At 50.5% G+C, this 24,891-nt stretch overlaps 1 protein-coding gene across 1 annotated transcript in view; it reads left to right on the top strand.

The window, feature by feature from the left end:
• The window catches only part of FCHO1 (FCH and mu domain containing endocytic adaptor 1), a 32,482-nt gene that overhangs the window by 1,757 nt on the left and 5,834 nt on the right, over positions 1-24,891 (top strand). The window contains exons 3-22 of the mRNA XM_083720240.1: positions 5,777-5,868; positions 8,142-8,216; positions 8,878-9,019; positions 9,181-9,333; positions 11,910-12,014; positions 13,016-13,114; positions 13,925-14,021; positions 14,264-14,308; positions 14,522-14,594; positions 14,698-14,722; positions 16,026-16,080; positions 16,778-16,953; positions 17,565-17,589; positions 17,883-17,945; positions 18,045-18,096; positions 18,766-18,857; positions 19,976-20,539; positions 22,024-22,127; positions 23,392-23,494; positions 23,949-24,060. Of these exons, the coding sequence (XP_083576366.1) occupies positions 5,777-5,868; positions 8,142-8,216; positions 8,878-9,019; positions 9,181-9,333; positions 11,910-12,014; positions 13,016-13,114; positions 13,925-14,021; positions 14,264-14,308; positions 14,522-14,594; positions 14,698-14,722; positions 16,026-16,080; positions 16,778-16,953; positions 17,565-17,589; positions 17,883-17,945; positions 18,045-18,096; positions 18,766-18,857; positions 19,976-20,539; positions 22,024-22,127; positions 23,392-23,494; positions 23,949-24,060 (2,252 nt within the window). The remainder of the gene's footprint in view (positions 1-5,776; positions 5,869-8,141; positions 8,217-8,877; positions 9,020-9,180; positions 9,334-11,909; positions 12,015-13,015; positions 13,115-13,924; positions 14,022-14,263; positions 14,309-14,521; positions 14,595-14,697; positions 14,723-16,025; positions 16,081-16,777; positions 16,954-17,564; positions 17,590-17,882; positions 17,946-18,044; positions 18,097-18,765; positions 18,858-19,975; positions 20,540-22,023; positions 22,128-23,391; positions 23,495-23,948; positions 24,061-24,891) is intronic.

Below are 24,891 nucleotides of genomic sequence, written 5' to 3'. Positions count from 1 at the left end.
AGCAACATGCGTCTGAGTCACGGCTTAGAGCAGAGGGAGGAACCCTGAAGGTTTTTGGTGTACAGGGAGGTTGAGGCACACTTCTGCGTCTGGGGATATTTTCTCAGGGGAAATGTCATATACAACCCCTGGATGTGGGGGGTGTTTGGGGGGGTGGCACTTGTGAGGGGACGCCGCATCCTGCTCCTTCTGTGGAGCTTCTCCTTACGTTTCTTGGGTTCTTAAATGGAGCCTCCATGGACAGAGTCAGTCTACCTTAGATGGGGAAATGAGAATGGGAGGAGGAGACAGCTCTGACATTTTGTTTGCCACTGAGAGAAAGCAGCCATGGCACAGAGACCGGCCCCATTGCCATCCAATGGCGTTTAGATGCAATAACAACAACAACAAATTATTATTTATACCCCGCCCATCTGGCTGAGTTTCCCCAGCCACTCTGGGCGGCTCCCAAATTGAGTGTTAAAAATAATACGGCATTAAATATTAAAAACTTCCCTAAACAGGGCTGCCTTCAGATGTCTTTTAAAAATAGGATAGCTGCTTATTTCCTTGACATCTGATGGGAAGGCGTTCCACAGGGCGGGCGCCACGACCGAGAAGGCCCTCCGCCTGGTTCCCTGTAACTTGACTTCTCGCAATGAGGGAACCGCCAGAAGGCCCTCAGCACTGAATCTCAGTGTCCGGGTAGAACGATACGGGTGGAGACGCTCCTTCAGGTATACAGGGCGGAGGCCGTTTAGGGCTTTCAAGGTCAGCACCAACACTTTGAATTGTGGTCAGAAACGTACTGGGAGCCAATACAGATCTCTCAGGACCGGTGTTAAATGGTCCCGGCGGCCACTCCCAGTCACCAGTCTAGCTGCCGCATTCTGGATTAATTGCACTTTCTGGGTCACCTTCAAAGGTGGCCCCATGTAGAGCGCATTGCAGTAGTCCAAGCGGGAGATAAGTAGAGCATGCACCACTCTGGCGAGACAGTCCACGGGCAGGTGGGGTCTCAGTCTGCGTACCAGATGGTGCTGATAAACAGCTGCCCTGGACACAGATTTGACCTGCACCTCCATGGACAGCTGTGAGTCCAGAATGACTCCCAGGCTGCGCACCTGGTCCTTCAGGGGCACAGTTACCCCATTCAGGACCAGAGAGTCCTCCACACCTGCCCGCCTCCTGTCCCCCCAGAACAGTACTTCTGTCTTGTCAGGATTCAACCTCAATCTGTTAGCCGCCATCCAACCGCCTCCAGACACTCACACAGGACCTTCACCGCCTTCACTGGTTCTGATTTAAAGGAGAGGTAGAGCTGGGTGTCATCTGCCTACTGATGAACACCCAGTCCAAACCCCCTGATGATCTCTCCCAGCGGCTTCATATAGATATTAAAAAGCATGGGGGAGAGGACAGAACCCTGAGGCACCCCACAAGTGAGAGCCCAGGGGTCTGAACACTCATCCCCCCCCACCACTTTCTGGACACGGCCCAGGAGGAAGGAGCGGAACCACTGTAGGACAGTGCCCCCAGCTCCCAGCCCCTCTAGACGGTCCAGAAGGATGTTATGGTCGATGGTGTCAAAGGCCGCTGAGAGATCCAGCAGAACTAGGAAACAGCTCTCACCTTTGTCCCTAGCCCGCCGGAGATCATCAACCAGCGCGACCAAGGCAGTTTCAGTCCCATGGTGAGGCCTGAATCCCGATTGGAAGGGATCCAAATGGTTCACATCCTCCGGCCGTGCTTGGAGTTGTTCAGCAACCACCCGCTCAAAAAATTGACCAAGAATGGTAGATTTGAGACTGGTTGGCCATACTGGCTGGGTCTAAAGATGTTTTTTTAAGAAGCTGTTTAATGACCGCCTCTTTCAGCGGGTCTGGGAAGGCTCCCTCACAGAGGGAAGCATTCACCACCCTGCAGAGCCCATCGCCCAGCCCTTCCTGCTCACTTTAATTAGCCAGGATGGGCAAGGATCCAGGAGACAAGTGGTTGGTTTCACTCGTCCAAGCAGCCTGTCCACATCCTTGGGGGTAACAGATTGGAATTGATCCCACACAACTTGACTAGACAGGACTCTAGCACTCTCCTGCCCTGCCCTGCTCCCACGGTAGAGTCTACCTCCTTCCAAATCTGAGTGAACCTATCTGCAAAAAACTTTGCACAAGCATTGCAGGAGATCTTGGGGTCCCTACCAGGCCCCAGTGGTACAGGTGGTTCTGGTAGATTGCGAACCACCTGAAAGAGTCTCCTGCTGCAGATGCAATAGAGGCAGTGAAGAAGGTCCTCTTCGCCGTCACCATTGTCACTTGGTAGGCTCGACGTTGCGCTCTAGTCCATGCCTGGTCTGATTCAGAATGCGTTTTCCGCCACTGGCGCTCTAGCCGTCTCAATGATTGTTTCATCGCCCTCAGCTCCGGGGAAAACCACGGGGCTGTCCGGGCTCCATGCAATCGGAGAGGGCGCTTTGGAGCCAGGCAGTCAATAGCCCTGGTTAATTCCACATTCCTATGGCCACCAGGCCATCAACATGGGATAAAACATCCCCTACCACTCTCTGGAAGCCAATTGGATCCATTAAGCGGTGGAGGCGGACCATCCGAATTGGTCCCACCTCCCTGCAGGGGGGAAGGGTCGCGGAAAAGTCCAGTTGCACCAGGAAGTGATCTGACCATGGCTAAACATTGTCCCACCCCAAACAGAAATAAAATAATAAAATAATATAATATTTAAAAACAACAACAACAACCATTTGAGGTGCAGCAGATTAAGAACACTTAAAACATTTGAAACCATTTTTGCCACTTGCTGCTGAGAGTATGTGTGCGTGTAGGCCCCTCTCCTTGGGCCTGATGGGGGAGCGATCTTCCCAGAGACTCACAGGAGCAGCAAGAGGAGCAGTGCAGGATGACCCAGGGTCCGGAAACCAAGCCAGGTGAGGAACGGTTGAAGGAGCTGGGGATGTTCAGCCTGGAAATGAGGAGACTGAGAGCCATTTTCAGATATCTGAAGGGCTGCCACATGGCAGCGGGAGAAAGCTTGTTTTCTCCTGCTCTGGAGGGTAGGATTGGAACCCATGGCTTCAACTTACAAGAAAGGAGATTTTGACTAAGCATCAGGGAAAGAAAGGAGGTTCTTTTATTTTGTTAATTTTATTTAATTCATTTTATATACTGCTCTTCATCCTAAGATCTCAGGGCAGTCCATAAAATACAGGGTAAAAGTAAGTCAAACAAAACAGCTTCTGTTCCTCTCGAAAGCTCCCCTGCGCCAGTCCCCTGTCGGCAGCAGGATACTGGGCTGGGGTGCTCTGTTTGCTGCTTAGCGGGATCAGCGTCCTGCGTGAAGCCACCTGCCGACTCAAAAGCTCCGGGGTTGAGTTCAGGCGTGTTGCGGGTCAAAGGCCCTCCAAGCAACGTGTGCAAAACAAAACAAAACAACAGCTCCTCTCTGTGACTCCCGGGACACCCAGTGCCAGCCGCAAGTAAACAGAGCGGGCGTCAGGGTGGTGCCACCGGGGGGGAGGGTGGCAGGCGCCATTGTCTGCGGATGCAGCTGGGAGATTCCAAAACAGCCGGAGGAACAGGCAGCAAATCTCTCCTTCTGCCCCCCCTTTTCTCCTCCCCAGCGAGCCCCAGGGGGCAGAAGTGTCCCTCTCTCCCTCCTCCCTCCTCAGAAGATGGCAGGGGGCTGGGCTGGATGATCCCTGGGGTCCCTTCCAGCCCCACAAGGTGGGTCCGGCTGAGGGGGGCAGGGCCAGCCCCCCTCCCCCAGCAAGCCAAACCCTGGCTTCTCCCAGGTCCCGGTGGAGCCCCACGACGACCCTGCGAGGTCGGGGAGGCTGGGAGAGGCTTTCAGGTGATAGTCCGGCACTCTAACCACTATGCAACATTGCCTCTCTTAGTTTGAACAAAACGAAAGCAAGGCTCGGATTATCTAAGCTGCTGGGCTCAGCAACGTCTGTGTAAAACCACTGAGTCGCACCCCTCCCCTTAAGAAGGAAAGCCAAGGTGCTGCCTGAATAAAAGGGCGGATTTGAAATAGGAAGGCCAGTAGTGACTACACTGACCGGCAGCAGCTCTGCAGTCCTTCATTCAGATTCATGAGGACTATAAACTTTCCCTGCTTCAAGAGTCTCTTCTCCGCCCTGGAGACTCACTCTGTTTTTCAAGGGGTGGATGGCAGCTCAGCTGCTTTGAAGGTCCCAGGTTCAATCCCCAACAATATTTCCACTGTGGGTCATAGAATGATATAGCTGGGTGGACCCCCAAGGGTCATCTAGTTCAACCCCCTGGTATCTCAACTAAATCAGCCATGACTGATGCTGACAACCTGCTGCTGCTGGTCAAGGTCCGCATTGCTGTGCTGAACGGACCCAGAGGTCTGGCTGGGTCCAAGGCAGCTTCTGATTCTTCCCTTTAAGCCAAGTGTTTGTTCAGAAGGATGAGGACTAGGATCTTGCTTTATTTTTAAAGGGGAAAGGCCGCTGGGGCTGTCCCCCTGAGTCTAAACTGCTCAGCGCAGACAACACCGCGTTGCGATGGAGCAGTGGTCCTGCTCGCATCCTGGGAAGGCTTCCGACCCGCCTTCTCTCTTTCTGTGCCCTCCGGAACTCCCTGCCACAGGGCGTGGCCTTGCAACCACCTTGCAGGGCTCAGAAAGGCATGGAAGGATGCAGAAAAAGAATGCACAGGACCTGTTTTGTCACTCAGCCATCAACGCCAAAGCCGCCTCTGCAGGGAGGCGGGTTGCCTAGCAACCGCGGACACACACACCTTGCCATCTCCCCAGGAGGAATGCCAAGGAGGGGGCGGGTGGGGAGGGGTTGTGATTGACAAGGGACGTGGGGGAGCGGAAGCCCACCCCCAGAGACCCAGGCTCCACACACGGGGTGGGGGGGGGAGAGAAGGCTGGTTGGGAAGCTGAGCATTAAAAGGAGAGGGAGGGTAGATTTGGGGGAGCGCGCTCTCTCTCTCTCTCTCTCTCTCTCTCCATATACTATATCATAGAGTCATAGGGCTGTGGGGGACCCTGAGGGTCATCCAGTCCAGCCCCCTACCATGCAGATATCTCAACTCTGCGCACATTCCAGCTGGTCAACATCCTTGACCTGGACGTTATGCTTCTGCGGATGCAGCCCAGAATATGCACCAGCCTGAGCTCTTCCGGTGAAGGGTGGCACACAGATTTAATAAGTCACATGAGCTTTTTTTGGCTGCTGCTGCTGCTCCCTCACAAGCCAACTCTAAACTGGGCTCAACCCCATCTCACCACGTGGCTTCAGGATAAAAAGGGCCCTATCCTGTTTCAAAATGCGCATGCAGACGTCATTGGATGGCAACGGGGAAGCTGTCTGTGCAGAGGCTTCTTACCCAAGAAAGGACAAAAGCTGCTTGTTGGCATTACCTGTGCGGCAGGTGCAGTGATGCGTCCCTCTGGGTGTGGCTGCACCAATGGGAGTTGGAAAATACAGAGCATTTATTAATTACGTTTCTGCGCTGCCCTTTGCTGGATGGTATGCTACCAAAATGCATCGCAGAATAACAAGCAAAACAGTAACTTTGCAATGCACAGTTTTAAAAGCCACAGATTTAATCCGCCTGATTTCAGTGTGAGAAACTCAGATATATAAGCCAGGTGCCAAATGGCTCCTCCAACCAAGGCTGCAGTTGCCACTGGGGGGGAGACAGCTCCAAAGTCGTATTTTGGGTCCCTGAAATGTTGGTTCCTGGCGGGGCAGCCCCCGTTATTCTAGAGCCACGCCTCATTTTTGCCTTCTTGCTTTTCACCGCAGGGCGAGAAGAACCATGGCTTTGACGTCCTCTATCACAACATGAAGCATGGGCAGATCTCTGCAAAGGAGCTGGCGGACTTCGTGCGGGAGAGGTACTGACGGCTGGGGGGGGGCAGAGCTCCGTCCAGTTCCTCCTTGCGCCCCTCCCCAGTCTGCAAACCGTCACCCACTTATCAAAGCACCAATTTCCTACTGCCAGTTTGCTCACAGAGCCCTGGTTTGCAAATCTCCCTGACACTGCAATTGGGGGGTCAGCTTTGCAAGAGCTGAGTTGCCGGCCTGAAGGAGATCTCTTTGCAAGACCTCTTCTCCATAACTCACCCATAGCTTGCTTGCCTGAGGTTTTTTGTTTCCTTTTGGCAAAGATGTTTCATTTCATAAGATTTTTTATTATTGTGATTGGATTTTGCAGCCAATCTCCCTAAGTTTGTTATTGGCTGGAGAAGAGTGGCTGGAGGCAGGGATCCAGTCAAAGCAAGGCAGATCTTTATTTTTCTGCTGCAACGGAGATCCCTGCCCTCCTTGCAAGGAGGCACAGTGCCCTGGGATCTTTTGATAAAGGGCGGTATATAAGTTGAGTAAATAATAATGAAATAATTTCATTTTGTGATGTATACAAAACAGCTGGGAAATAAAATGTGAAGAACAGAATTGTAGAATGGGCACGTAGATAAGAGCCTGAGCATAGGATGGAGGGGCTCATAAAATCGTAGTGTTGGCAGGTTCCCCTGGGGGTCATCTAGTCCAACCCTCTGCAATGCAGGAATCACAACTAAAGCACCCGGGACAGATTAACGCTCCCAGCATCAGCACCCCAGCAGATCTCGCTTCTCTGTTTGTCGAAGCTTTGGATCCAGCACAGAGCAAGCAAATAATGGAATCCTAGAGGAAGGGAAGGGACCACGAGGGTCATCTAGTCCAACCCCCCGAAATGCAGGGATTTTTTGCCCAATGTGGGGCTCAAACCCACGACCCTAAGATTTAGAGTAGTCATGCTGAGCTGCCCCAGTTGCACAGGGGTTAAAATAAGCCCAAGAAAAGAATACTAGTGTTCTTGGATTATCAAGCCTAGTCGCGGATTTATAAAAGTTTCCTTGGGCTGATTCAACAGAAGCAAAGAAACCTTTGCAAAATTCATGCCAGGTGCAATTTCTTTTAAGGGGGAGAAATCTTGCAAAGCAAGGAAAATCTCAGGTGTTGCTCTTTTTTTAACCGACCAGCACCCCAAATCTGAGTTTGAGAAGCCTCTGTTCCTAATCTGGCATGGATGGGGTTTCTAAATCTGCAAAAGTGTGTTTGCAGGAGGGAAGGAAATGGCTTTGCGTCTCCTCCAGTAACCACTGGGGGGCAGAGCTGCACTTCTCTTGATCCCAGGTCCCAGCTGGACAGGTGAATCACCCAAATCAATGGCCAGGTATGTTTATAAGTGGGTGGCTTCTAAGTGCAGAATCCGGCCTGGGCTGTGTTTCTCTCTCCTTTTAAGCAGCATCAAGCATCTTCCCTCAATTGCATTCCAAAAACCCCCACCAGGCCCTCATTTTTTGCTCTCCAGTGCTATGTCAGGTAATCCCACCTGTTCTCTGTTTCCCCAGAGGAGTGAAATTATAAGAACTCGATCCTGTTCCTTTTTTGGGAGGCGGTCAGGATGAAAATAGCCATAAATGGTCAAGGGATGGTTGGAGCAATTCTTCCAGGAGGGACTTTTTGGTTCAGAGAAAAAGCAAGGAAGAGGTAGAAGTTTATAAAGGTTGAGAGAGAGAGAGAGAGAGAGAGAGAGATTTTTTTTACAGATTAGTATAAAGAAGAAAAAAGGAAGAAAGAAAGAAAGAAAGAAAGAAAGAAAGAAAGAAAGAAAGAAAGAGAGAGAGAAAACACAATATATCAGCAATAGTGAAATGTCATTAAAATAGAAATGGCATTACTAAAATATATAATACATAGATAGGTAGATAGACTTATTGTATCCCTTGTGTATATGTTTTGATAAATACTTTCCAAATATCACTAAATTTGTCCATAGAAAACCTGGAAGTGCTCCGTTCCTAGCTTGCGAGAGTTGATCAGAGCCGTGCATTGCATGGAGAAAGTGGAGAGAGGAAAGGATTTCTCCCTCTGTAGAAAAAACCTAAACTGGCAGACGCCCCACAAATGTTGGAATATTCAGGGCAGATAATTCATGCAGCATGCAGTTATTAACTGTGGAACTCCCTGCCACAGGAGCCAATGTAGGTGGCTTTAAAAGATCCACGAGGGCTTGTGATCCACGAGGGCTTTTCAGACAATCTTGGGCTCTTCGAGATCCCGCTCCGGAACCCTCCTTATTCCTCCTCTTCCTCTTCCCTCCTCTGCTCTTTCTTCTCCGCAGGGCGGCTGTAGAGGAGACCTATGCCAAGTCTATGGCCAAGATGTCCAAGATGGCCGGAAACAGCACTCAGCTGGGGTGAGCCCTAGAGAACAGAACCGCAGAGTCGGGAGGGACCCCCAGGGATGAGTACCGGCACTCCCCCCAAAAAAGCACTAACAATAACACAACAACAGTTTTATTGTTTGTACCCCACCCATCTGCCTGGGGGAGGGGGTATTGTTTCGCTGTTTTGCTTCTAATTATTTTCTTGTTTCTGCCCTGTATTTTATTCTGTGAACCGCCCCTGAGATCTGAGGATGAAGAGCAGTACATAAATCTAATTTTTACTGTGTTTTTAATATTTTGTTGGGAGCTGCCCAGAGTCGCTGAGGCAACCCAGTCAGATGGGCAGCATATGAATTTAATTAATTAATTGCCCCAGCCATTCTGGGCAGCTTCCAACAAAATATAAAAACAGTAAAACATGTTATTATTATTATTATTATTATTATTATTATTATTATTATTATTGATTTGCAGTATTTTATAGCTCCTCACAGAATGTTTTCCGTTCCTGGAGCGGGGGAACAGAGCAATACAAAATACACAAGGGGCAGAAACGGCTAAAAATTGTGGAAAGGGGGCCAGTGAACTGCATGGTGGTTTCTTCTCAAGGCAAGTGAAGCAGATGTTGATTAACATTTCCGGTTGGGCTCCTTTCTCTCCCCTGCGCCCCCCACCCCCCAAACGCACCCAGGACTTTTGCCCCCCTCTGGGAGGTCTTCCGCATCTCGTCGGACAAGCTGGCGCTGTGCCATGCGGAGCTGGTGAAGAAGCTGCAGGATTTGATCAAGGAGATCGGGCGCTATGGGGATGAGCAGCTGCGGGCGCACAAGAAGGTAGCGGGGGCCGTGTTGGGGGGATGTGGGGGCCGGCTAACGTCTCGCGGATAAACCTGCCTGACCAGTTCAGCACAATACTGATCCCCACCCCACCCCCACAAACCCACCAAAGTATTCTCTGTGTATCCCCCACCCCACTCTGGCCGTCCCATCGCCAGTCCAAGGACGAGGTGGCTGGGACCCTGGAAGCGGTCCAGATCCTGCAAGGAGCCGCTCAGCACCTCCCCAAAGCCAAGGAAACGTACAGCAGCCGCTGCCAAGAGCTGGATCGCTTGCGGAGAGAAGGGGGCAGCCAGAAGGAGATCGACAAGGTGACCCTGGGGGGCAACAAGGGGGGGGGAGATTGTGTGTGAACAGGGGAGGGGGCTGCACACCTAGGTCATCGTCAGAGGTGAGGGATGTTCGACTCAGCTCTCTGGGTGGCTGAAGCAGAGACATTTGAGTGATCTTGCGAAAGGGGATCCGTGTGGGTGTGGAGAAGGGGGGAAATATGGTATTCCTTCCTTGCGCTCAGTTCCCAGGGCAGATTGCAGTGTTAAAATACCATGTTGAAATCAGGGAGGTAGCTGTGTTGGTCTGACGCAGATGAAATAAATAAATAAATAAAATAACAAAAGTTGTCCAGTAGCACCTTAGAGACCAACTACGTTTGTTCTGGGTATAACCAGGGGTCAGCAAACTTTTTCAGCAGGGGGCTGGTTCACTGTCCCTCAGACCTTGGGGGGGCCAGACTATTTTTTTGGGGGGGGGCGGAAATGAACGAATTCCTACGCCCCACAAATAACCCAGAGATGCATTTTAAATAAAAACACACATTCTACTCATGTAAAAACACGCTGATTCCCGAACCGTCCAAGGGCTGGATTGAGAAGGCGATTGGGCCAGATCTGGCCCCTGGACCTTAGTTTGCCTGCCCATGGTATAAGCTTTGTGTGCATGCACACTTCTTCAGATACACACTTTAACTGATATATTACCATCAGTTGAAGCAATTTACAGTCCGGAGGCTGAGTCCTCGCTTCATCCCTCTCTGTGTGTGTTGGTCGATGCCTTTCTGCCTGTCTAGCTATAGACTGTCTTACTAATAAATCATGTTTATCCAATTACCTAGTTTATTATCATATATCTCTCTTCCTGATTAATCACCTATGTATTCTACTAATCATCTATCATTCATCTAATTAATCATCTTTTTTACTAATTATCATTGATCTTATTAATCATCTGTCTATTATCTACTTTACTGATTAGCTATCATCTCTTTTTCTTAATCATCTCTTGAACTATTCTACTAATTATCTGTCTATCTGGGCTTTTAGGGGAGGGTGCTACCTCTGGTGGGGGCCAAGTCCTGCTCCTCCTGGGGTGGTTGGCCCCGCTTGGTCCCCCCCCCCCCGTGCTCAGCTTCCACCTGTGGCTCCTAGAAGCTGCCGTGGCCGCAATCCCATATAGGTAAAGGTAAAGTTAAAGGGACCCCTGACCATTAGGTCTAGTTGTGGCCAACTCTGGGGTTGCGGTGCTCATCTCGCTTTACTGGCCGAGGGAGCCAGTGTACAGCTTCCGGGTCATGTGGCCAGCATGACTAAGCCGCTTCTGGCGAACCAGAGCAGCGCACGGAAATGCCATTTACTTTCCCACCGGAGCAGTACCTATTTATCTACTTGCACTTTGACGTACTTTCGAACTGCTAGGTTGGCAGGAGCAGGGACCGAGCAACGGGAGCTCACTCCGTCGCGGGGATTTGAACCGCCGACCTTCTGTTCGGCAAGTCCTAGGCTCTGTGGTTTAATCCACAGCGCCACCCACGTCCCACAGTCCCATATAGAAAACACTAAAAAAGCACCCCAAAATACGGTTAACAATTGCACAGCTCAGACCATTCCAGCTGCTACAGCATTTCCATGGGGTCCGCAGGTGGGAAAGGGGAGTTTGGGAACTGCTGATCTCTCTTGCTGACGGCTGGGGCGAAAAGCTCAGTCTCCTCTGTGTGATGAAGTCCCTGATGCCCCTCTGTGGGGGAGGGTATCCCCCAATTTGGGGGGCAAATGTGGATTATTATTTTATGCAACAGGGTGGGGAAGAGAAGGAAGGTGCTCCCACGAAACCGCTTGCCAGGCCTGAGGATGTTACAGTCCTAGAACCATAGAAGTCCAACCCCCTGCCGTGCAGGAATCTCAGCTATTTAATAAGAAGTGCAGAGATAATCCTGAAAGAATGCAGCAATCCCCCCCCCCCATTCCACTAGCCAATTCAGATTTTTTTGAGCAAATGTTTTTTTTTGGGTTTTATTTTGATTGTGTATTTTGCATTTTTATATTGTTATTTTATCCTGTGAACCACCCTGTGGCTTAGGACCCTCGTACTTATGGGACTGTCTCTCCTGGTTTGCCCCGCAGAGGACCTTAAGGTCCATGAATAACCATACTTTAGAGGTCCCGGGCCCTAAGGAAGTCAGACTATCCTCCACCAGGGCCAAGGGCTTCTCAGTGATGGCTCCGACCTGGTGGAATGCTCTGTCCCAGGAGACCAGGGCCCTGCAAGATTTAACCTCCTTCCGCAGGGCCTGTAAGACAGAGCAATTCCACCTGGCTTTCAACTTGAGCTTAGCCTGATCTTAGCCCTCCCACTCCCCTTTTTATGAAGATCACCCGCTCTGGGATCCCACAGCTAATTCTCCCCTGGTCTCCTCGCTGGCCCAAATACGACTAATTTATTTTATGCTGTTTTTTGTTGCATCAATTAAGTGTTTTAAATTTGTTGTTAGCCACCCTTAGCCTGGTTTTCTGAACCGGGAAGGGCGGGGTATAAATAAAAAATTATTATTATTTATTATTTTGGGGATAAGGGGATGTTCAATTTTTAATAATAATAATAATTGTCTCTGCAGGCCGAGCTGAAGTCGCGGAAGGCGGTGGAGGCCCTGCGGAGGGCTGTGGAGAAGTACAACGCAGCGCGTAATGACTTTCAGCAGAAGATGCTGGACTCCGCTGTGGTACGGGGGGCTGGGTGGGCGAGGGCGGAGGGTGCCCCAGGGTCCTCCCAGTGTGGCCAGGAGTGCGAATGGGCCCTGGCGATCCGCTCCAAGATTGGCCCCCCTTGCAGTGGGTTGTTCCTCCTCTCTCTGCACCCAGAGTCCTTGCAGGGTGGGAGCAGCCCCTTTGCCGCAGGCGGCCTGGCTTTGGGATGCAAAGGGGGCAGGGGAGATCTTGGGAAAGGGGTTGGAAAGGCGCTGTTGATGCCGTCGCACGGATCCCGGGTGCAGCCGCAATTGGAGGGCCGTGTGTGTGGTTCTGGTCGCCTTGGCTCAAAAAGGATATTGCAGAGTTGGAAAAGGGTTCAGGAAATCACCTCCAAAAGCGCAGGGACTTTTCAGTTTAGATTAAAGGCGAGGAAGACCCACGTTGATGAAATCATGCATGGAATGGACAGAGGGGAGAAAGCTTGTCCCCCATTCTCTCATATGATGGAAAAAAACAGAAATTCTTTCTGTGCATTTCTATTCCCTGGAAGGCAGTCCCGGCAGGGAGGGCTCCTCCTCTCTTGCAAGCACGTAGGGTCCACTGTGAAAACTGGTGTGCATCCAACAAAGCTGAGTGCTGGAAGATTTGGGAAAGGGTGAAAGGAAGGGCTGTTTAACTGTGGAACTCCCTCCCACAGGAGGCAGGGATGGCCAACTTGTGCTCGAATCCTCCTTGTGGGCTTCGCATTGGGGGATCTGGCCCTTGGGAGAACAGAAGGCTGGACTAGATGGTCCAGTTCTTACGTGGTTCCCTCCATCTCTGAGGTATCAGAAGGCGTCAGGACCAGGCCCTGCTGTGGCCTCGCAAAATCCCCACACCTTCCTTGTCTGCTTCCCCTGCATGGTTTCGGGGGCCCTTTCCTGAGCCTTTCTCATAGAATGGTAGAGTTGGAAGGGACCCCTGAGGGTCATCTAGCCCCCCCCCCGCAATCCCCCATTGCTGCTTTGCCTCCTCTCTGCCCTCTCCCTCCCAGCGCCTGCAGGAGGTGGAGGAATCGCACCTGGAGCAGATGAAGGTCCTGATTGGCTCCTACGTCCACTCGGTGGAAGACACCCACGTCCAGATTGGGCAGGTGAGAAGCTATTGCGTTCCCAAAGCAAGGCAGGATTGGACTCTGATTAATAAAAAACACACGAGGCCTGACCAGCAAGACTCTGGGAGGAAGGGTCAATGATAAACTGTCCACCCCTCGGCCCAGGTCGTTTTATTCACAAAAGAACTTTTTACAGAGTGTTCGTAAGAACCAATCAGATTTCCTCTGAGCATTTCAAAAAACCCCACGTGGGAACAAAGTTAGATCAGAAGAAACTACAAAGAAACTATTTCGTACTTCAGCATGCATACGTAGTTCAGAGTAAATAAAATAGGAATCAAGGAGGAATGCTTTTAGCAAACCCCGGAGGTGATAAACAGGAGAGGAAGGATGGCAAGGAAAGATGGGCATTTTGATCATCTCCTTGTGAACTCTCCTCCTGGCCCAAGGAAAGGGACATCAGAGAATCTACCTACTATCTTTATGGCCCAGGTGCCTGGTAAACGACTGGTCTGTCTTTAGAATGCTGATACGTGCCTGTCAGGCAGAGAGAAAGAAAATGGACAGTAGAGAAAATGGGCAGAGATGCAGAGGCTTGTGGGATTTGATCAGAAATTATTGTCCATGACCCAAGCCCAGTCAACGCCATGCTTTCATTGCGGAAAGAATGGCTTGCTCCGTAGGTTTATAATTCCTCATGGTAATCCCACCTGACCCCCACAAGAGGCTGGTCGGCCAGCAAGGGCAACTGGGCTGGGCGCCCCCAGAGAACCCCCGGGTGCTTGGGTGGGTCCATGGGGGGTCCATCCTGGCCTCAGCCTTGTCTTCTCTCCCCCCCCCCAACCGCAGGTCCATGAGGAATTCAAGCAGAACATGGAGAACATTGGAGTGGAGACCCTCCTGCGGAACTTCGCCGAGAGCAAAGGGACCGGGCGGCATCCGCCGGGTGGGTTGAACTTCTGGGAGAATAATAGCATTGCGGAGTTGGAAGGGTCCCCCAAATGTCATCTAGTCCAGCCCCCAGCAATGTAGGTGCCGCAGCTCAGGAATCTGCAGCAGATGGATTCGCCCAGATCCTGCAACCGGGAACCAAGTGAAATAAGGACGTTTCTCCGGCTTGGCTTGCCTTAACCCAAACGCCTTTAGCCTTTGCCCTCCCCTTTATTCCCCTCTTTCCTCTCCCCGTAGGACCGCTGGATTTTGAGGAGCTGAGCATCATTCCTGCGCAGGAAGGCAAGTACGTCTGAGCGTGGGGTGGCAGCACCCCAGATCCAGCCGGGTTGGAAAAGGGGTGCATGGGACCACCTGGAGGAACATCCAGAGACCCTTTTATAAAGGACTTTGGAAAGCTTGCGGCAATTTATTATGATTGTGATTTTTTAAGTGTGCAAGCTTTTGGGTTCCACAGCACTCTTCATCAAGGAGGGGCTTCCTCTTTTCTTGCAGGACCCAAGCGAACCCGCAGCAAAGCCTTCCGCATCCCTGGCCTGAGCCGCAAAGAACGGGAGCGGGACTCTGTGTGAGTTGCTCCTCTTTCTCCCCGACCACAGAGACCGATCTCACTCCCCAAGTCTGCGCATGCTCTTCAATCTCTCTCTCTCTCCCTCTCTCCTTTTGCCCAGGGAATCTCCAGATGCCGAGTCAGGGGTGAGTAATATTTATCATTAGCCAACAGGACCCACAGGAAAGTGTCACCGTCTTATCCTAATGCCCCAGCCTGAGGGCCATTCCAGGAGCCAGCCGGCCGGCCAGTCCCTCCCCATAGCTACTCCATTCCATTTCCTGCTTTTTTCTTTTCTTTTTAAGCTGCCACTGAATGTTCCATCGCTCCTGAGAATTGATTGATGGATTGACTGAGTTCATTTCTATGCTGCTTTCCCGCAATGAGCTGTGTCCAAAGCATATTGAAATACAGAGCACAGCATTTCTGAAATTTAATTTTATATATAAAATACAGAGCTTGCCAGTAAATTAAAAAACGACAAAAATCAACAATTTGGCAAATTGGCACAGGATAAATTGAATAGTGCAATGCTCATTCCTTACTGGGCTGTGCTATTTTGCTATAATTAATCATTATTATTGCTGTAATTTATTTGGATTCTTTACCCATCATTTAAAAATACAAAATTCACTGTTCCGTTATTTGGTGTTAAGCCTTTGGGCACCTGTGGAAGGTGATTAATAAGTAACAAGGAAATTTATCTCTCATGTCTCTGTAAGTCACCTTCGGCCATTTTGAGAAGGGCGACTCAGAAATTTAATGAAAACTTACAATTATTATTTGATTTCTAACTTTAATGCTATGTTGTTGTCGTTTTGTGGAGACTGTATTAATTTTGATTTAATAAAAAGAGAAATATATATTGGGTTCCTTACCCAAATTTCACCATAATTCCCAGGGCAGATTGCAGCATTTATTAAAATCAGTTTAAACAGTTTATTAGGTAGGTCCTAAAAACTGCTACTGTGCTTAGAGAGTAACTGCTGTTTATTTAAAAGGATTTTGAAAAGAGCCTTTTTTATATATAAAAAATGCAGTTAGGGTACAAATTGAGGAAACCTAGCTGGATTGGCAGGGTAGGGATAATAAATAATAATAGTTGTTAAACCATGGTTCTTTCTCGTTCTTCTGTTTTTATTGCGTTTTATGACCTTTTAATAAACGAGTTTGGGTTTCAGCTCAATATGTTGAAAGCCTTCAATAAAATTGTTTTTTTAAAAAAAGAAAGAAAGAGCAGCCAGCTGCTTCTGGGAATCAGAGGGTCTTGGGTTCCAGTCTTACGGATCAGAGAATGATGCATCTTTTGCAAGCAAATAATCCATGAGGTTTCACATCTTGGTCTCTCCTCCCATTTTTTTTGGGGGGGGGGTATTTGAACCCCAAGGAAGATGCTGCCCCAAGAGAGGCTCCCACCCCCAACTTTTGCTCCTTCTCTTCTCTCCTCAGCCCCCCGACGTGGACGAGGAAGGCTTCACTGTCCGGCCCGAAACAAATCAGAACGATATCCTTTGGAATATGTGGCTGCAGGGCCTTCTTCCTCATAATGGGGGAGGGTGAGATGGGGGGGAGTGGGAGGGGTGTCTCAGAAATAGGGGGAGAGGTGGGGTGTCCAGAGTCCAATGGGGAAGACTGCATCAATGGGGACATGAATTTACCCAGGAGCTCCGATAATTGACAGAAAAGCGGAAGCCGTTTTTGGATTATTTGCAAAAAAATAAATATATACCATAACCCAATGAAATTGCAGGCAGGATTTGAAATGTGAGCAATGGGAGGAACATGGCAGTAAATGAAATGGAGGAATATGGCTCATTCGCTTGAGACTCTTAATTTCAGGGCCACGTGTTCGAGTCCCAACTTGGGTGAAAGATTCCTGCATTGCAGGGGGCCGGATTAGATGGCCCTGGGGGGCTTCCAGCTCACCAATTCTGTGATTAGGCAAAACGTGTGATATTATGCAGTATGTAAAAGGGATGCGTGTAAGGGAAAGTGGGAAGCCAAATTATATTTGTATAACAGATTTGAAATTTGAAATTAATTGGTTAAAGTTCTGAAAATCTAATAAAAAACTTCAGGGCCCCACGTTGGCCAAAGGACTCCTTCATTGCAGCGGGTTGGGCTGGATGACCCTAGGGGTCCCTTCCAACTCTTCTGTGATTCTGTTGCCACCCGTTTGGCCCCTTGACTCATCTCCCCACGCGAACACCCCACCCGCTTCTGCTCCTCCAGCGACTCGGATTACGATGATGAGGAGCCCCACAAGTTCTACATCCGCATCAAGCCGGTGCAGCCCCGGGAGCGGGCCAGCAGCGCTGTGGCCGTGGAGCAGCTCAAGGCCTCCGTGGGGAACCTCATCCTGGCCCCCAGCATGGGGGTGAGAGAGAGAGAAATGAGAAGCGGCAGGCCTGGCCGAAAGACCTTGGCGCCCGTCTCCACTTGTATCCAGATTTTAGCTTTAATTTCTGCACCAGAATTCTGGGCGCTGTAGTTCCCAGGACACTATGGTTTCCAGGCGCCTAGGCGGCCGTTATCTGTGCCTCCAAGTGTCTCACTGGGACTGACAGGGAGATGTGGTGTAAAGCACTGGGTGCAGGGTGCTCGGTTGACAAAGTCTGCCTGCTTGAGGGAGGGTGTCTGGGAGGGCAAAGGTGCCCTCCAGAGCCCCATCTGCCGCGTAACGCCTCTTCCACCTTCGTTGAGGTGCCAACCTGCCCTTTTTCTTGACGCCTGGGGGAAAAAACATCTTTGTTTGGATCTTGATTTATGGCTGCACATTCTCCTGACTGATCACTTATTGCTTTATCCTTTCCCCAAATGGCTTTGAACCTCCCTGCCTTCTCAGTGTAAATTTTACAAAACGAATAAATAAACCACCCAGGGAGGAAGGCAGCCGTAGGGACCTGCCCCCGATCTCGATGGTTATGAGCATGGGCTGGGGGCCACTGCACCTTCTTGACCTCTCCCCTTTCTCCCCTCTTTCCGCAGTGCACAATGAAGAGGCATTCTTCCCGTGAGTCTTATGTCTCGGACTCTTTGGGTGAGGTTGGGGGAGAGGGTTGCCACTGCGGAACTCCCTGCCACTGGATGGCTTTAGAAGAGGGTTGGACCAAAGCATGGAAGAGGAGGGGCCAGCTGGGACTCTAGTCCAGGATGGCTCTGCTTGCGCTGTCAGGGCAGCCATGTTTCTGGATCCCAGTTTCTGGGCAGTGCAGGAGAATTGCTCTCGCACTCGGATCCTGCCTGTGGCTGCTTTCTTGGGGGCATCTAGCTGGCGATTTTTAGGTTTTCTGGATTCCTTTCCAGGGCACCTGAAAGCACTTGCCTCGGCCTCAGCCGAGACGGATTCTGACACAGCCCCTGCCCCAGGTGAGAAAAAGGGGGAGATGGGACACTAGGGGGTGGACCCCCAAACCCTCCAATTCTACGGTTCTCTAACCGTATATATTTCCAATTTGCTCTGCACAGGGGATAAGTCTGGCAACCCGCAAGCACCTCTCTTCGGCACCTGTATGACAAGGTAACTCTGGGGTCTTCAGAGAGCAGACTCCACTCTGCACTCTCATATCTGTGTCTGCATGCAAACATCTGCGGAACTCCCTGCCACTTGAGGCCAGTGCTGCCCATTTAACTCAATTGCCCCAGCCACTCTGGGCAGCTTCCACACACCAAAAACGCAAACAAACCCACAAATATTTTTGTACCCCATTCAGATGTCAGAGGTACAAAAAAACAATTAAAGTGACTAATTAATTAAATTTGTAAACCGCCCTATACCCATAGACCTTAGGGTGGTTCGTGACATAAAATCACTTAAAAGCATGTATTATTATTATTATTATTATTATCATTATTATTATTATTATTATTACTGCTCGATTACAGAAAGCAGTTTGCAAAAGAGAGAAAACAACAAGACCACTGCTGAAAAATTTGCAGCCGCAACCAAAGGCACACAAAGGGAAAGGGCACAACAGAATGGACCAAAACTCCAAACTCAAACTTTCTAAGCTTGTGAGCGTCTTCAGCAGGTGCCAAATAGAATAGAGTGAAGGCACCTAGCTTGTGTCAAGAGGCAGGGAGTTCCACAGGCTGGGTGCTGGCACACTGAAAGATGGCCAGTTCCACCCATTTTGTTGCCCTTGTTCAGATCACAGTTTCTCAAGTCCAGCGTTTTCTTCTTCCGCAGCTGTGACAGCAAACCTGAGCCCGACATTCTCCCTGCCAGCGCCCTCTTTGGCCCCCCACTGGAGTCAGCCTTCGAAAATGAGGAGTTTTCAGGTGAAAAAGGTCCCTAGCATCCCTGCATTGCAGGGGGTGGGCTAGATGACCCCGAGGGCCCCTTCCGATTCCCCCAGGTCCTCTCTGAGGCCATATCTGCACCCCTGTGACGCCACTTGAAAGAACTGGCTTCCTCCCCTGAAGAATCCTGGCAGCTACGTCTCCCAGCACCCTCCCTTATCAAACTACGGTTCCCGGGAGGCCCAGTGGGCTTGACTTGCAGGTCCCTCAGGCCACATTCATGCCATGCTATGAAAGCCCCGTGATGCCTCTTTGAACAGCTGTAGCGTCCCCCAAAGAATCCTGGGAACTGTAGTTTGTGAAGAGTGCTGGTAGTTCTAAGGAAACCCCCTGCACCCAGAGCTACAGTTCTCAGAGTTCCCTGAGAAAAGGAATTGAGCTTTTAATGGAGATTGTCACTCTGGGAGAGGGTACTGCGGGGGGGGGGGGGGAGCTCCTGGCAACTCCCTGCACCCTTAGCAAACTATAACTCCCAGGATTCTTTGGAGAAGCCATTTCTCTTTCCCAAACCGTCCTGGATGAATGAATCTGGGACCATCTGCAAACAATGCCTTTGTCTACAAATAAAGTAAGATTCTAGTCCTCATAGTTTGCATCAAGGGGACGTTTAACGGCCAACTCTCTTCCCAGAGAACTTTGGGAATTGTGGCTCTGTGAGCGGGAAAAGGTTTTCCCCAGCAACTCACGGGGCCATGAACATACTACAGCTCCCAGGATTCTTGGGGGGGGGGCTGTGTTGGAAGTGGGATCGCAGGGCTTTAAGTGTGGCCAAAGTGTAGACAAATAGCAGACTGGGAACTGTAGTGTGGACGGGGGAGCAGAAAGCCATGTCTTTTAAAGGTGTGATGTGGATCTGTAGCGAGATATAGATAGCTAGATCTATACTGATATTTATATTGATCTATTGATACATCTATCTATGTCTACCTATATCTATCTATATTTATTTATCAATCAACATCGATATAGATCTATAGATCTATAAATATCAATGCCTATTGAGTTTGATATTGACATCTCTATTATTATTGATACCTATATACCTCCTGGATATCAATGTCTATTTATTGTACTTCTCTCTCCCCCCCCCCCCGCAGCCCCCCGCTCTTACCTGTTGGCCTCCAGCCCCTCCCCCTTCTCCTCCTCGTCCCCCGAGAACGTGGAAGACTCCGGCCTGGACTCCCCGTCTCACCTGGCCACCGGCCCCTCCCCGGACGCTCGCCTCTGGAGCCCCCGCCCTGGCACCCCACAGAGCCCCCCCGGAAAGCGCCCCCCCAAGGACGGCCCCCGCTGCTGCCAGCCGGCCGACGACACCCCGGACCCCTGGCTCCCCCAGACGGGCTCTCAGGAGCTCCCCGAGTGGGCCCACTCCGTCTCGGCCTGGCCCCCGGCGCCCCCCGGGCCTCCCCCGGGCCGGCACGAGTCCCCCTTCAGCGACCCCTTCCTTGAGGCCGCGGCCCCCGGGGGTCGGCGGGGCTGGTCGGCTGCAGAGTGTCCCCCGCGGGGGGGCGAGCGCGATAGCTGCCTCTCCTCGAACTCGGCCTCCTCCTCCTCCTCGTCCCCAGCGCCCCCCAGCAGCGGAGACTCCACCAGCCCCTCTCCTTGGGCGCCACGGGGCAGAGACCTGGAGGGCGCTCCCCCAGACGTGCCGTCAGACCCCGGTGAGTTGCCATTTCCTCTTGCCAGGATCCACGCCGCAGGTCGGGTCCCTTCTCATCTGTTGCCTTCGGGTCTGGGTGCGAGACACGTCTTTCTCTGCAGTGGAGAATGAAATCCTAGATGCGTTCGTGGCCATAAGAACCATATATTTATTAGTGTCTATTGCACTCTCGTTTTCCTCGTCATTTTGGATCACTGGATAAGAAATCAGTTAAAAGAAGGTGGGGAATGAAAGGTCTGGGTTGACAAGTCTGGGTTTTCTGTCAATCAATCCATCAATCAATTGGCCGATTTATTACAGGCAACAGAAATAAGAAGTTGGCCAGAGTCTCGGAACAATGGGGGATTTTTTATTATTATTAATAAAAATAATTTGGGAACTGCTTTTGGACTTTGTGGGAAAAGGTAATGAATGATTTTGGATTGAGAAGAAATGTTATTTGGCACCAGAGAAGATGGATGTTGCTCTGGACTGAATGCTTTAAATAACCTTTTTTTATGTAACCGCCAGAAGGAAAATCAGATGCCCCTTTTCTCTTTCTGACTTGCTTCTTCCCATTTTCCTCTCCCCCCCTTTTCTTCACTCTCTTCCTGCTTTTTCTTCTCTTTTTGAAGCTGTTTTTGTCTATTTAAAAAAAACAAAACACGTTAGTTTTCCACATCTCACAGAATTATTGTAATATTATTATTGTCATTTATTCAATTTATTGGATTCAATTTATATGCTGCCTTTTATGAGGAGACCCCAGGGCGGTTTACAACATTAAAAACACATTCCAGAACGTCAATGATAAAAACATGATTTTGATGGAAAACATTAAGAGCAAAGGAGATTGTGCAGGACAATCTGGTTTCCCAGCAGATGGTCATCTCTCTGGGATTCTGCAGCTGTGATTTCTGCATTGCAGGGAGTTGGGCTGGATTTGCTTTGGGGGTCCCTTACAATTCCACAGTTCTCTGAGTCTTGGATTTCTCGGTTCCTCTCAACTGCTCTCTTGCCCAGAGCTTGAGATCCTCTCGCTTCCTCCTGCTGTAGTTTTTGCCCCTGGGGTGATCACATCACGTAGGCGCCATTGATCCCCTTTGACAGCGTGGTTTCCTGGCTGATCCCTCCAGGGCGTCTTCTCCCTTGAAGGCCTTAATAAATCTCATTTCCAAAAGCTCCAAATCTTGCACAGCTCTTTCAACCTCGTTATGGTTAACGATTAACAATTGGCCTCTGCATTTTCTTTTTTGCGGTCTGAGCTTTGCTTAATGGCCCAATAAAGGATGGCTGGGCAAACTGATTGTGGATGGATGGATGGATGGATGGATGGATGGAGAGACAGGATTTAGAGCACTGGAGAGAGCTGGGTGCGAATCCCCCCACAGGGCCACAAAGCTCTCTCTCTCTTGCTCTCTCTCTTTTAAATACTTATTTACATTGATTATGCCAATCATTGATTATCCCAACCAACCCCCTATTCTCTCTCCCTTTGGCTTGCAGCTTCTCTCCCTCCGTCCGCTGCACCAGGATTGACCCCCATGGTGGCCCCCCCTCGGCGATGCCGCGCAAAACGGCCCTCGGCAGTCTCAACCGGCAGCGACACGGTGAGCCCCACAAGCCCTGGACCCTGCCTGTGCACACAGGCTTGTGTTTCCTCGTACGATTGGGGGGCTGTGCTGTTGTGCAGAGATGCCCCCCAATTTAGCAAACTGCGGGTTGGTTAATTTGGGGAGGTTTGGGGTAGAAGTCTTGTTCTGTCACGATCCAAGCCTTCTCAGAGTTGAGTTGAGCCCTTATTTTTCCATTCTGCTTTTGGCTCCCAGAGGCTGAGAAACATTAACTAAAGCTAGCCTACTTAGGGTATGATAAAATAAAGTCTGCAAAGGATTTCTGAATCCTGTCGCAAGGAAAAGCTTGTAAAGTGTACGGATGAGATATAAGAATTTGCTGCAAAGAAGAACAGCTTTTGAAAATGATGGAGTATGCGGAACTGGCAAGACCGACAGAAAATATTAGAGACGCAAATGATGAAAAATTCCCTGAGGAGACACTTATTGAGCATTTAAAGAACTACTAAAGAGAGATAAAAACATGAGCAGGACTTGAACTATGAGCAACAGCGATAATATATTAAGATATATAGGATAGATTGCACATATTGAAGAGCACAGGTGATTTAAGGGTAAATATGGAAACCATATTTACCGACTACGCGATACATTATGGGACGCAGGTGGCGCTGTGGGTTAAAGCCTCAGCGCCTAGGACTTGCCGATTGAAAGGTCGGCGGTTCGAATCCCTGCGGCGGGGTGCGCTCCCGCTGCTCGGTCCCAGCGCCTGCCAACCTAGCAGTTCAAAAGCACCTCCGGGTGCAAGTAGATAAATAGGGACCGCTTACCAGCGGGAAGGTAAACGGCATTTCCGTGTGCGGCTCTGGCTCGCCAGAGCAGCGATGTCACGCTGGCCACGTGACCCGGAAGTGTCTCCGGACAGCGCTGGCCCCTGGCCTCTTAAGTGAGATGGGCGCACAACCCCAGAGTCTGTCAAGACTGGCCCGTACGGGCAGGGGTACCTTTACCTTTACCTTTATGGAAACCATGGAAGAAGGGGGTAGGAAGTCAATGGATCAAGTAATTTACAGTTTATGTTAAAATACGTTCAGAATTTTTTGTGTGAGTATGTGAAAAATTAATAAATAAGATTTGGAAAAGAGAACATTGCAAATGCAACAGAAGCCCTATAGAATGATGAACAGGTTGTTGGTGAAACAATTGTGAGTCCTCAGAAGTGGTATTATTAATCAGAACAATAAGCATGGTCATCATTGAATAATTCACACGCCGCCCATCTCTCTCGCTGTGCCCCCAGCCTCGCTCGCTCAGCCCCTCGCGTCTCTGGGCCTTGTCGACCCCGCAGAGCTCGGCTGGCATGACGGAGCGGGCCTTCTTCATGGCCACCCAGCCGGGACTCGGTAGGTGCTCCGCGGAGGGGGCTGCGGGCTTGGGGGGCGTGTGGGCGCCCGGCTTTCTTTTGGGGAGGCCTCGCCCCATTGCGCAACAAGCCGCAGAGTGTTAGTGGGGGGAGGAGGAGGCACGAGAAATGCTTCGGGGGCCCCCGACTTCTTCAAAATGCCTTGATTTTTTTACTGCAGAGAAAACGAGAATGACTTAAGGGGTGACTGACGCAAAGGGGGCCCCCTGCTTTCACCTTCCGTTAAGTGGCCCTCAGGGTGGGTGGGATTCCCTAGGGGTGCTGGGGGGCAGCAGGTGCCAATGGCTGTCTGACTTCGGAAAGTTGATATCCTCAGATCCAGTTCCTTTGATTCTATGCTCCTTCGAGCCAAATACCCCACATCTTCTTGGGACTCGCTTCCCACTCCCTGGCGTTCCCCCCGTGACCGCTTGACTTTCTCTTTCTCTGGCCAGGCGTCTCGCGGGGCCCGTCTCCCATTGTCCTGGGTGCGCAGGGCGCTCTCCCCGTGGCAACGGCCTTCACGGAATACATCCATGCCTATTTCAAAGGCCGCAGCCCAGACAGGTAATAAACGGAGGACGGAGGGCAGTGTGTGTTTGTGGGGGTGTTTTTTGGGGGGACCCCTCACCTCATTGCCATTTTCACACCAGATCTGGATGTCTTGGCTCTGCTTCTCGATGCCGTCAGTCTCTTAAGCACCGAAATTTGGGACCACCTCCAAACCAATGCCAAAGTTTTGGGCTTCTTTTGTACTGCAAGTCCCATATTTTTTTGGCCCCCCCCCAACTGAATACAGTCATACCTCAGGTTACGGACGCTTCAGGTTGTGTGTTTTCGGGTCACGGACGTGCCAAAACCCAGAAGTACCAGAACGGGTTACTTCCGGGTTTCGGCGCTCGTGCATGTGCAGAAACACCAAATCACGCTTTGCACATGCACAGAAGTGCCGACTCGCAACTCGTGCATGGGCAGATGCGGCACTGTGGGTTGCGGACACTGCAGCTTGTGAACATGCCTCCCGCATGGATCACGTTCACAACCCAAGTGTCCACTGTAATAGACACACAATACTGGTATTCGTACTTAACACCCCAAAACCTGGCACTTTCCAATTTGCTCCAAACTGGTGTGAAACTGCACTGAACAGGTACGTAACTTTGTCACTGGTTTAGAGGCGATCTCAAAAGTTCTGGGTTTGCCTTTGAAGAAGCTGGTGCCCACTGAGGCGACTGAGGGGTGCAAAAACAGCTTTGAAGGGTCCAGGGCCGCTCAGTTCCACAACCCCATGTGACATCTTGTGGAGTCGTCCCGGTTCCTGCAAGATCCTGTGCAGTCGCCCCTTGGCTCCCAGAGCCAATCCTGGCCTTGATGCCCAAGCCAGATGGAGAGCTTGCT

The sequence above is a fragment of the Podarcis gaigeae genome (genome assembly GCF_964106915.1).
Source record: "Podarcis gaigeae genome assembly, chromosome: 18".
Taxonomy (NCBI): Eukaryota; Metazoa; Chordata; class Lepidosauria; order Squamata; family Lacertidae; genus Podarcis; species Podarcis gaigeae.
Note: the sequence above shows the minus strand (reverse complement) of the source record. Positions and strands in the feature narration are given on the sequence as shown.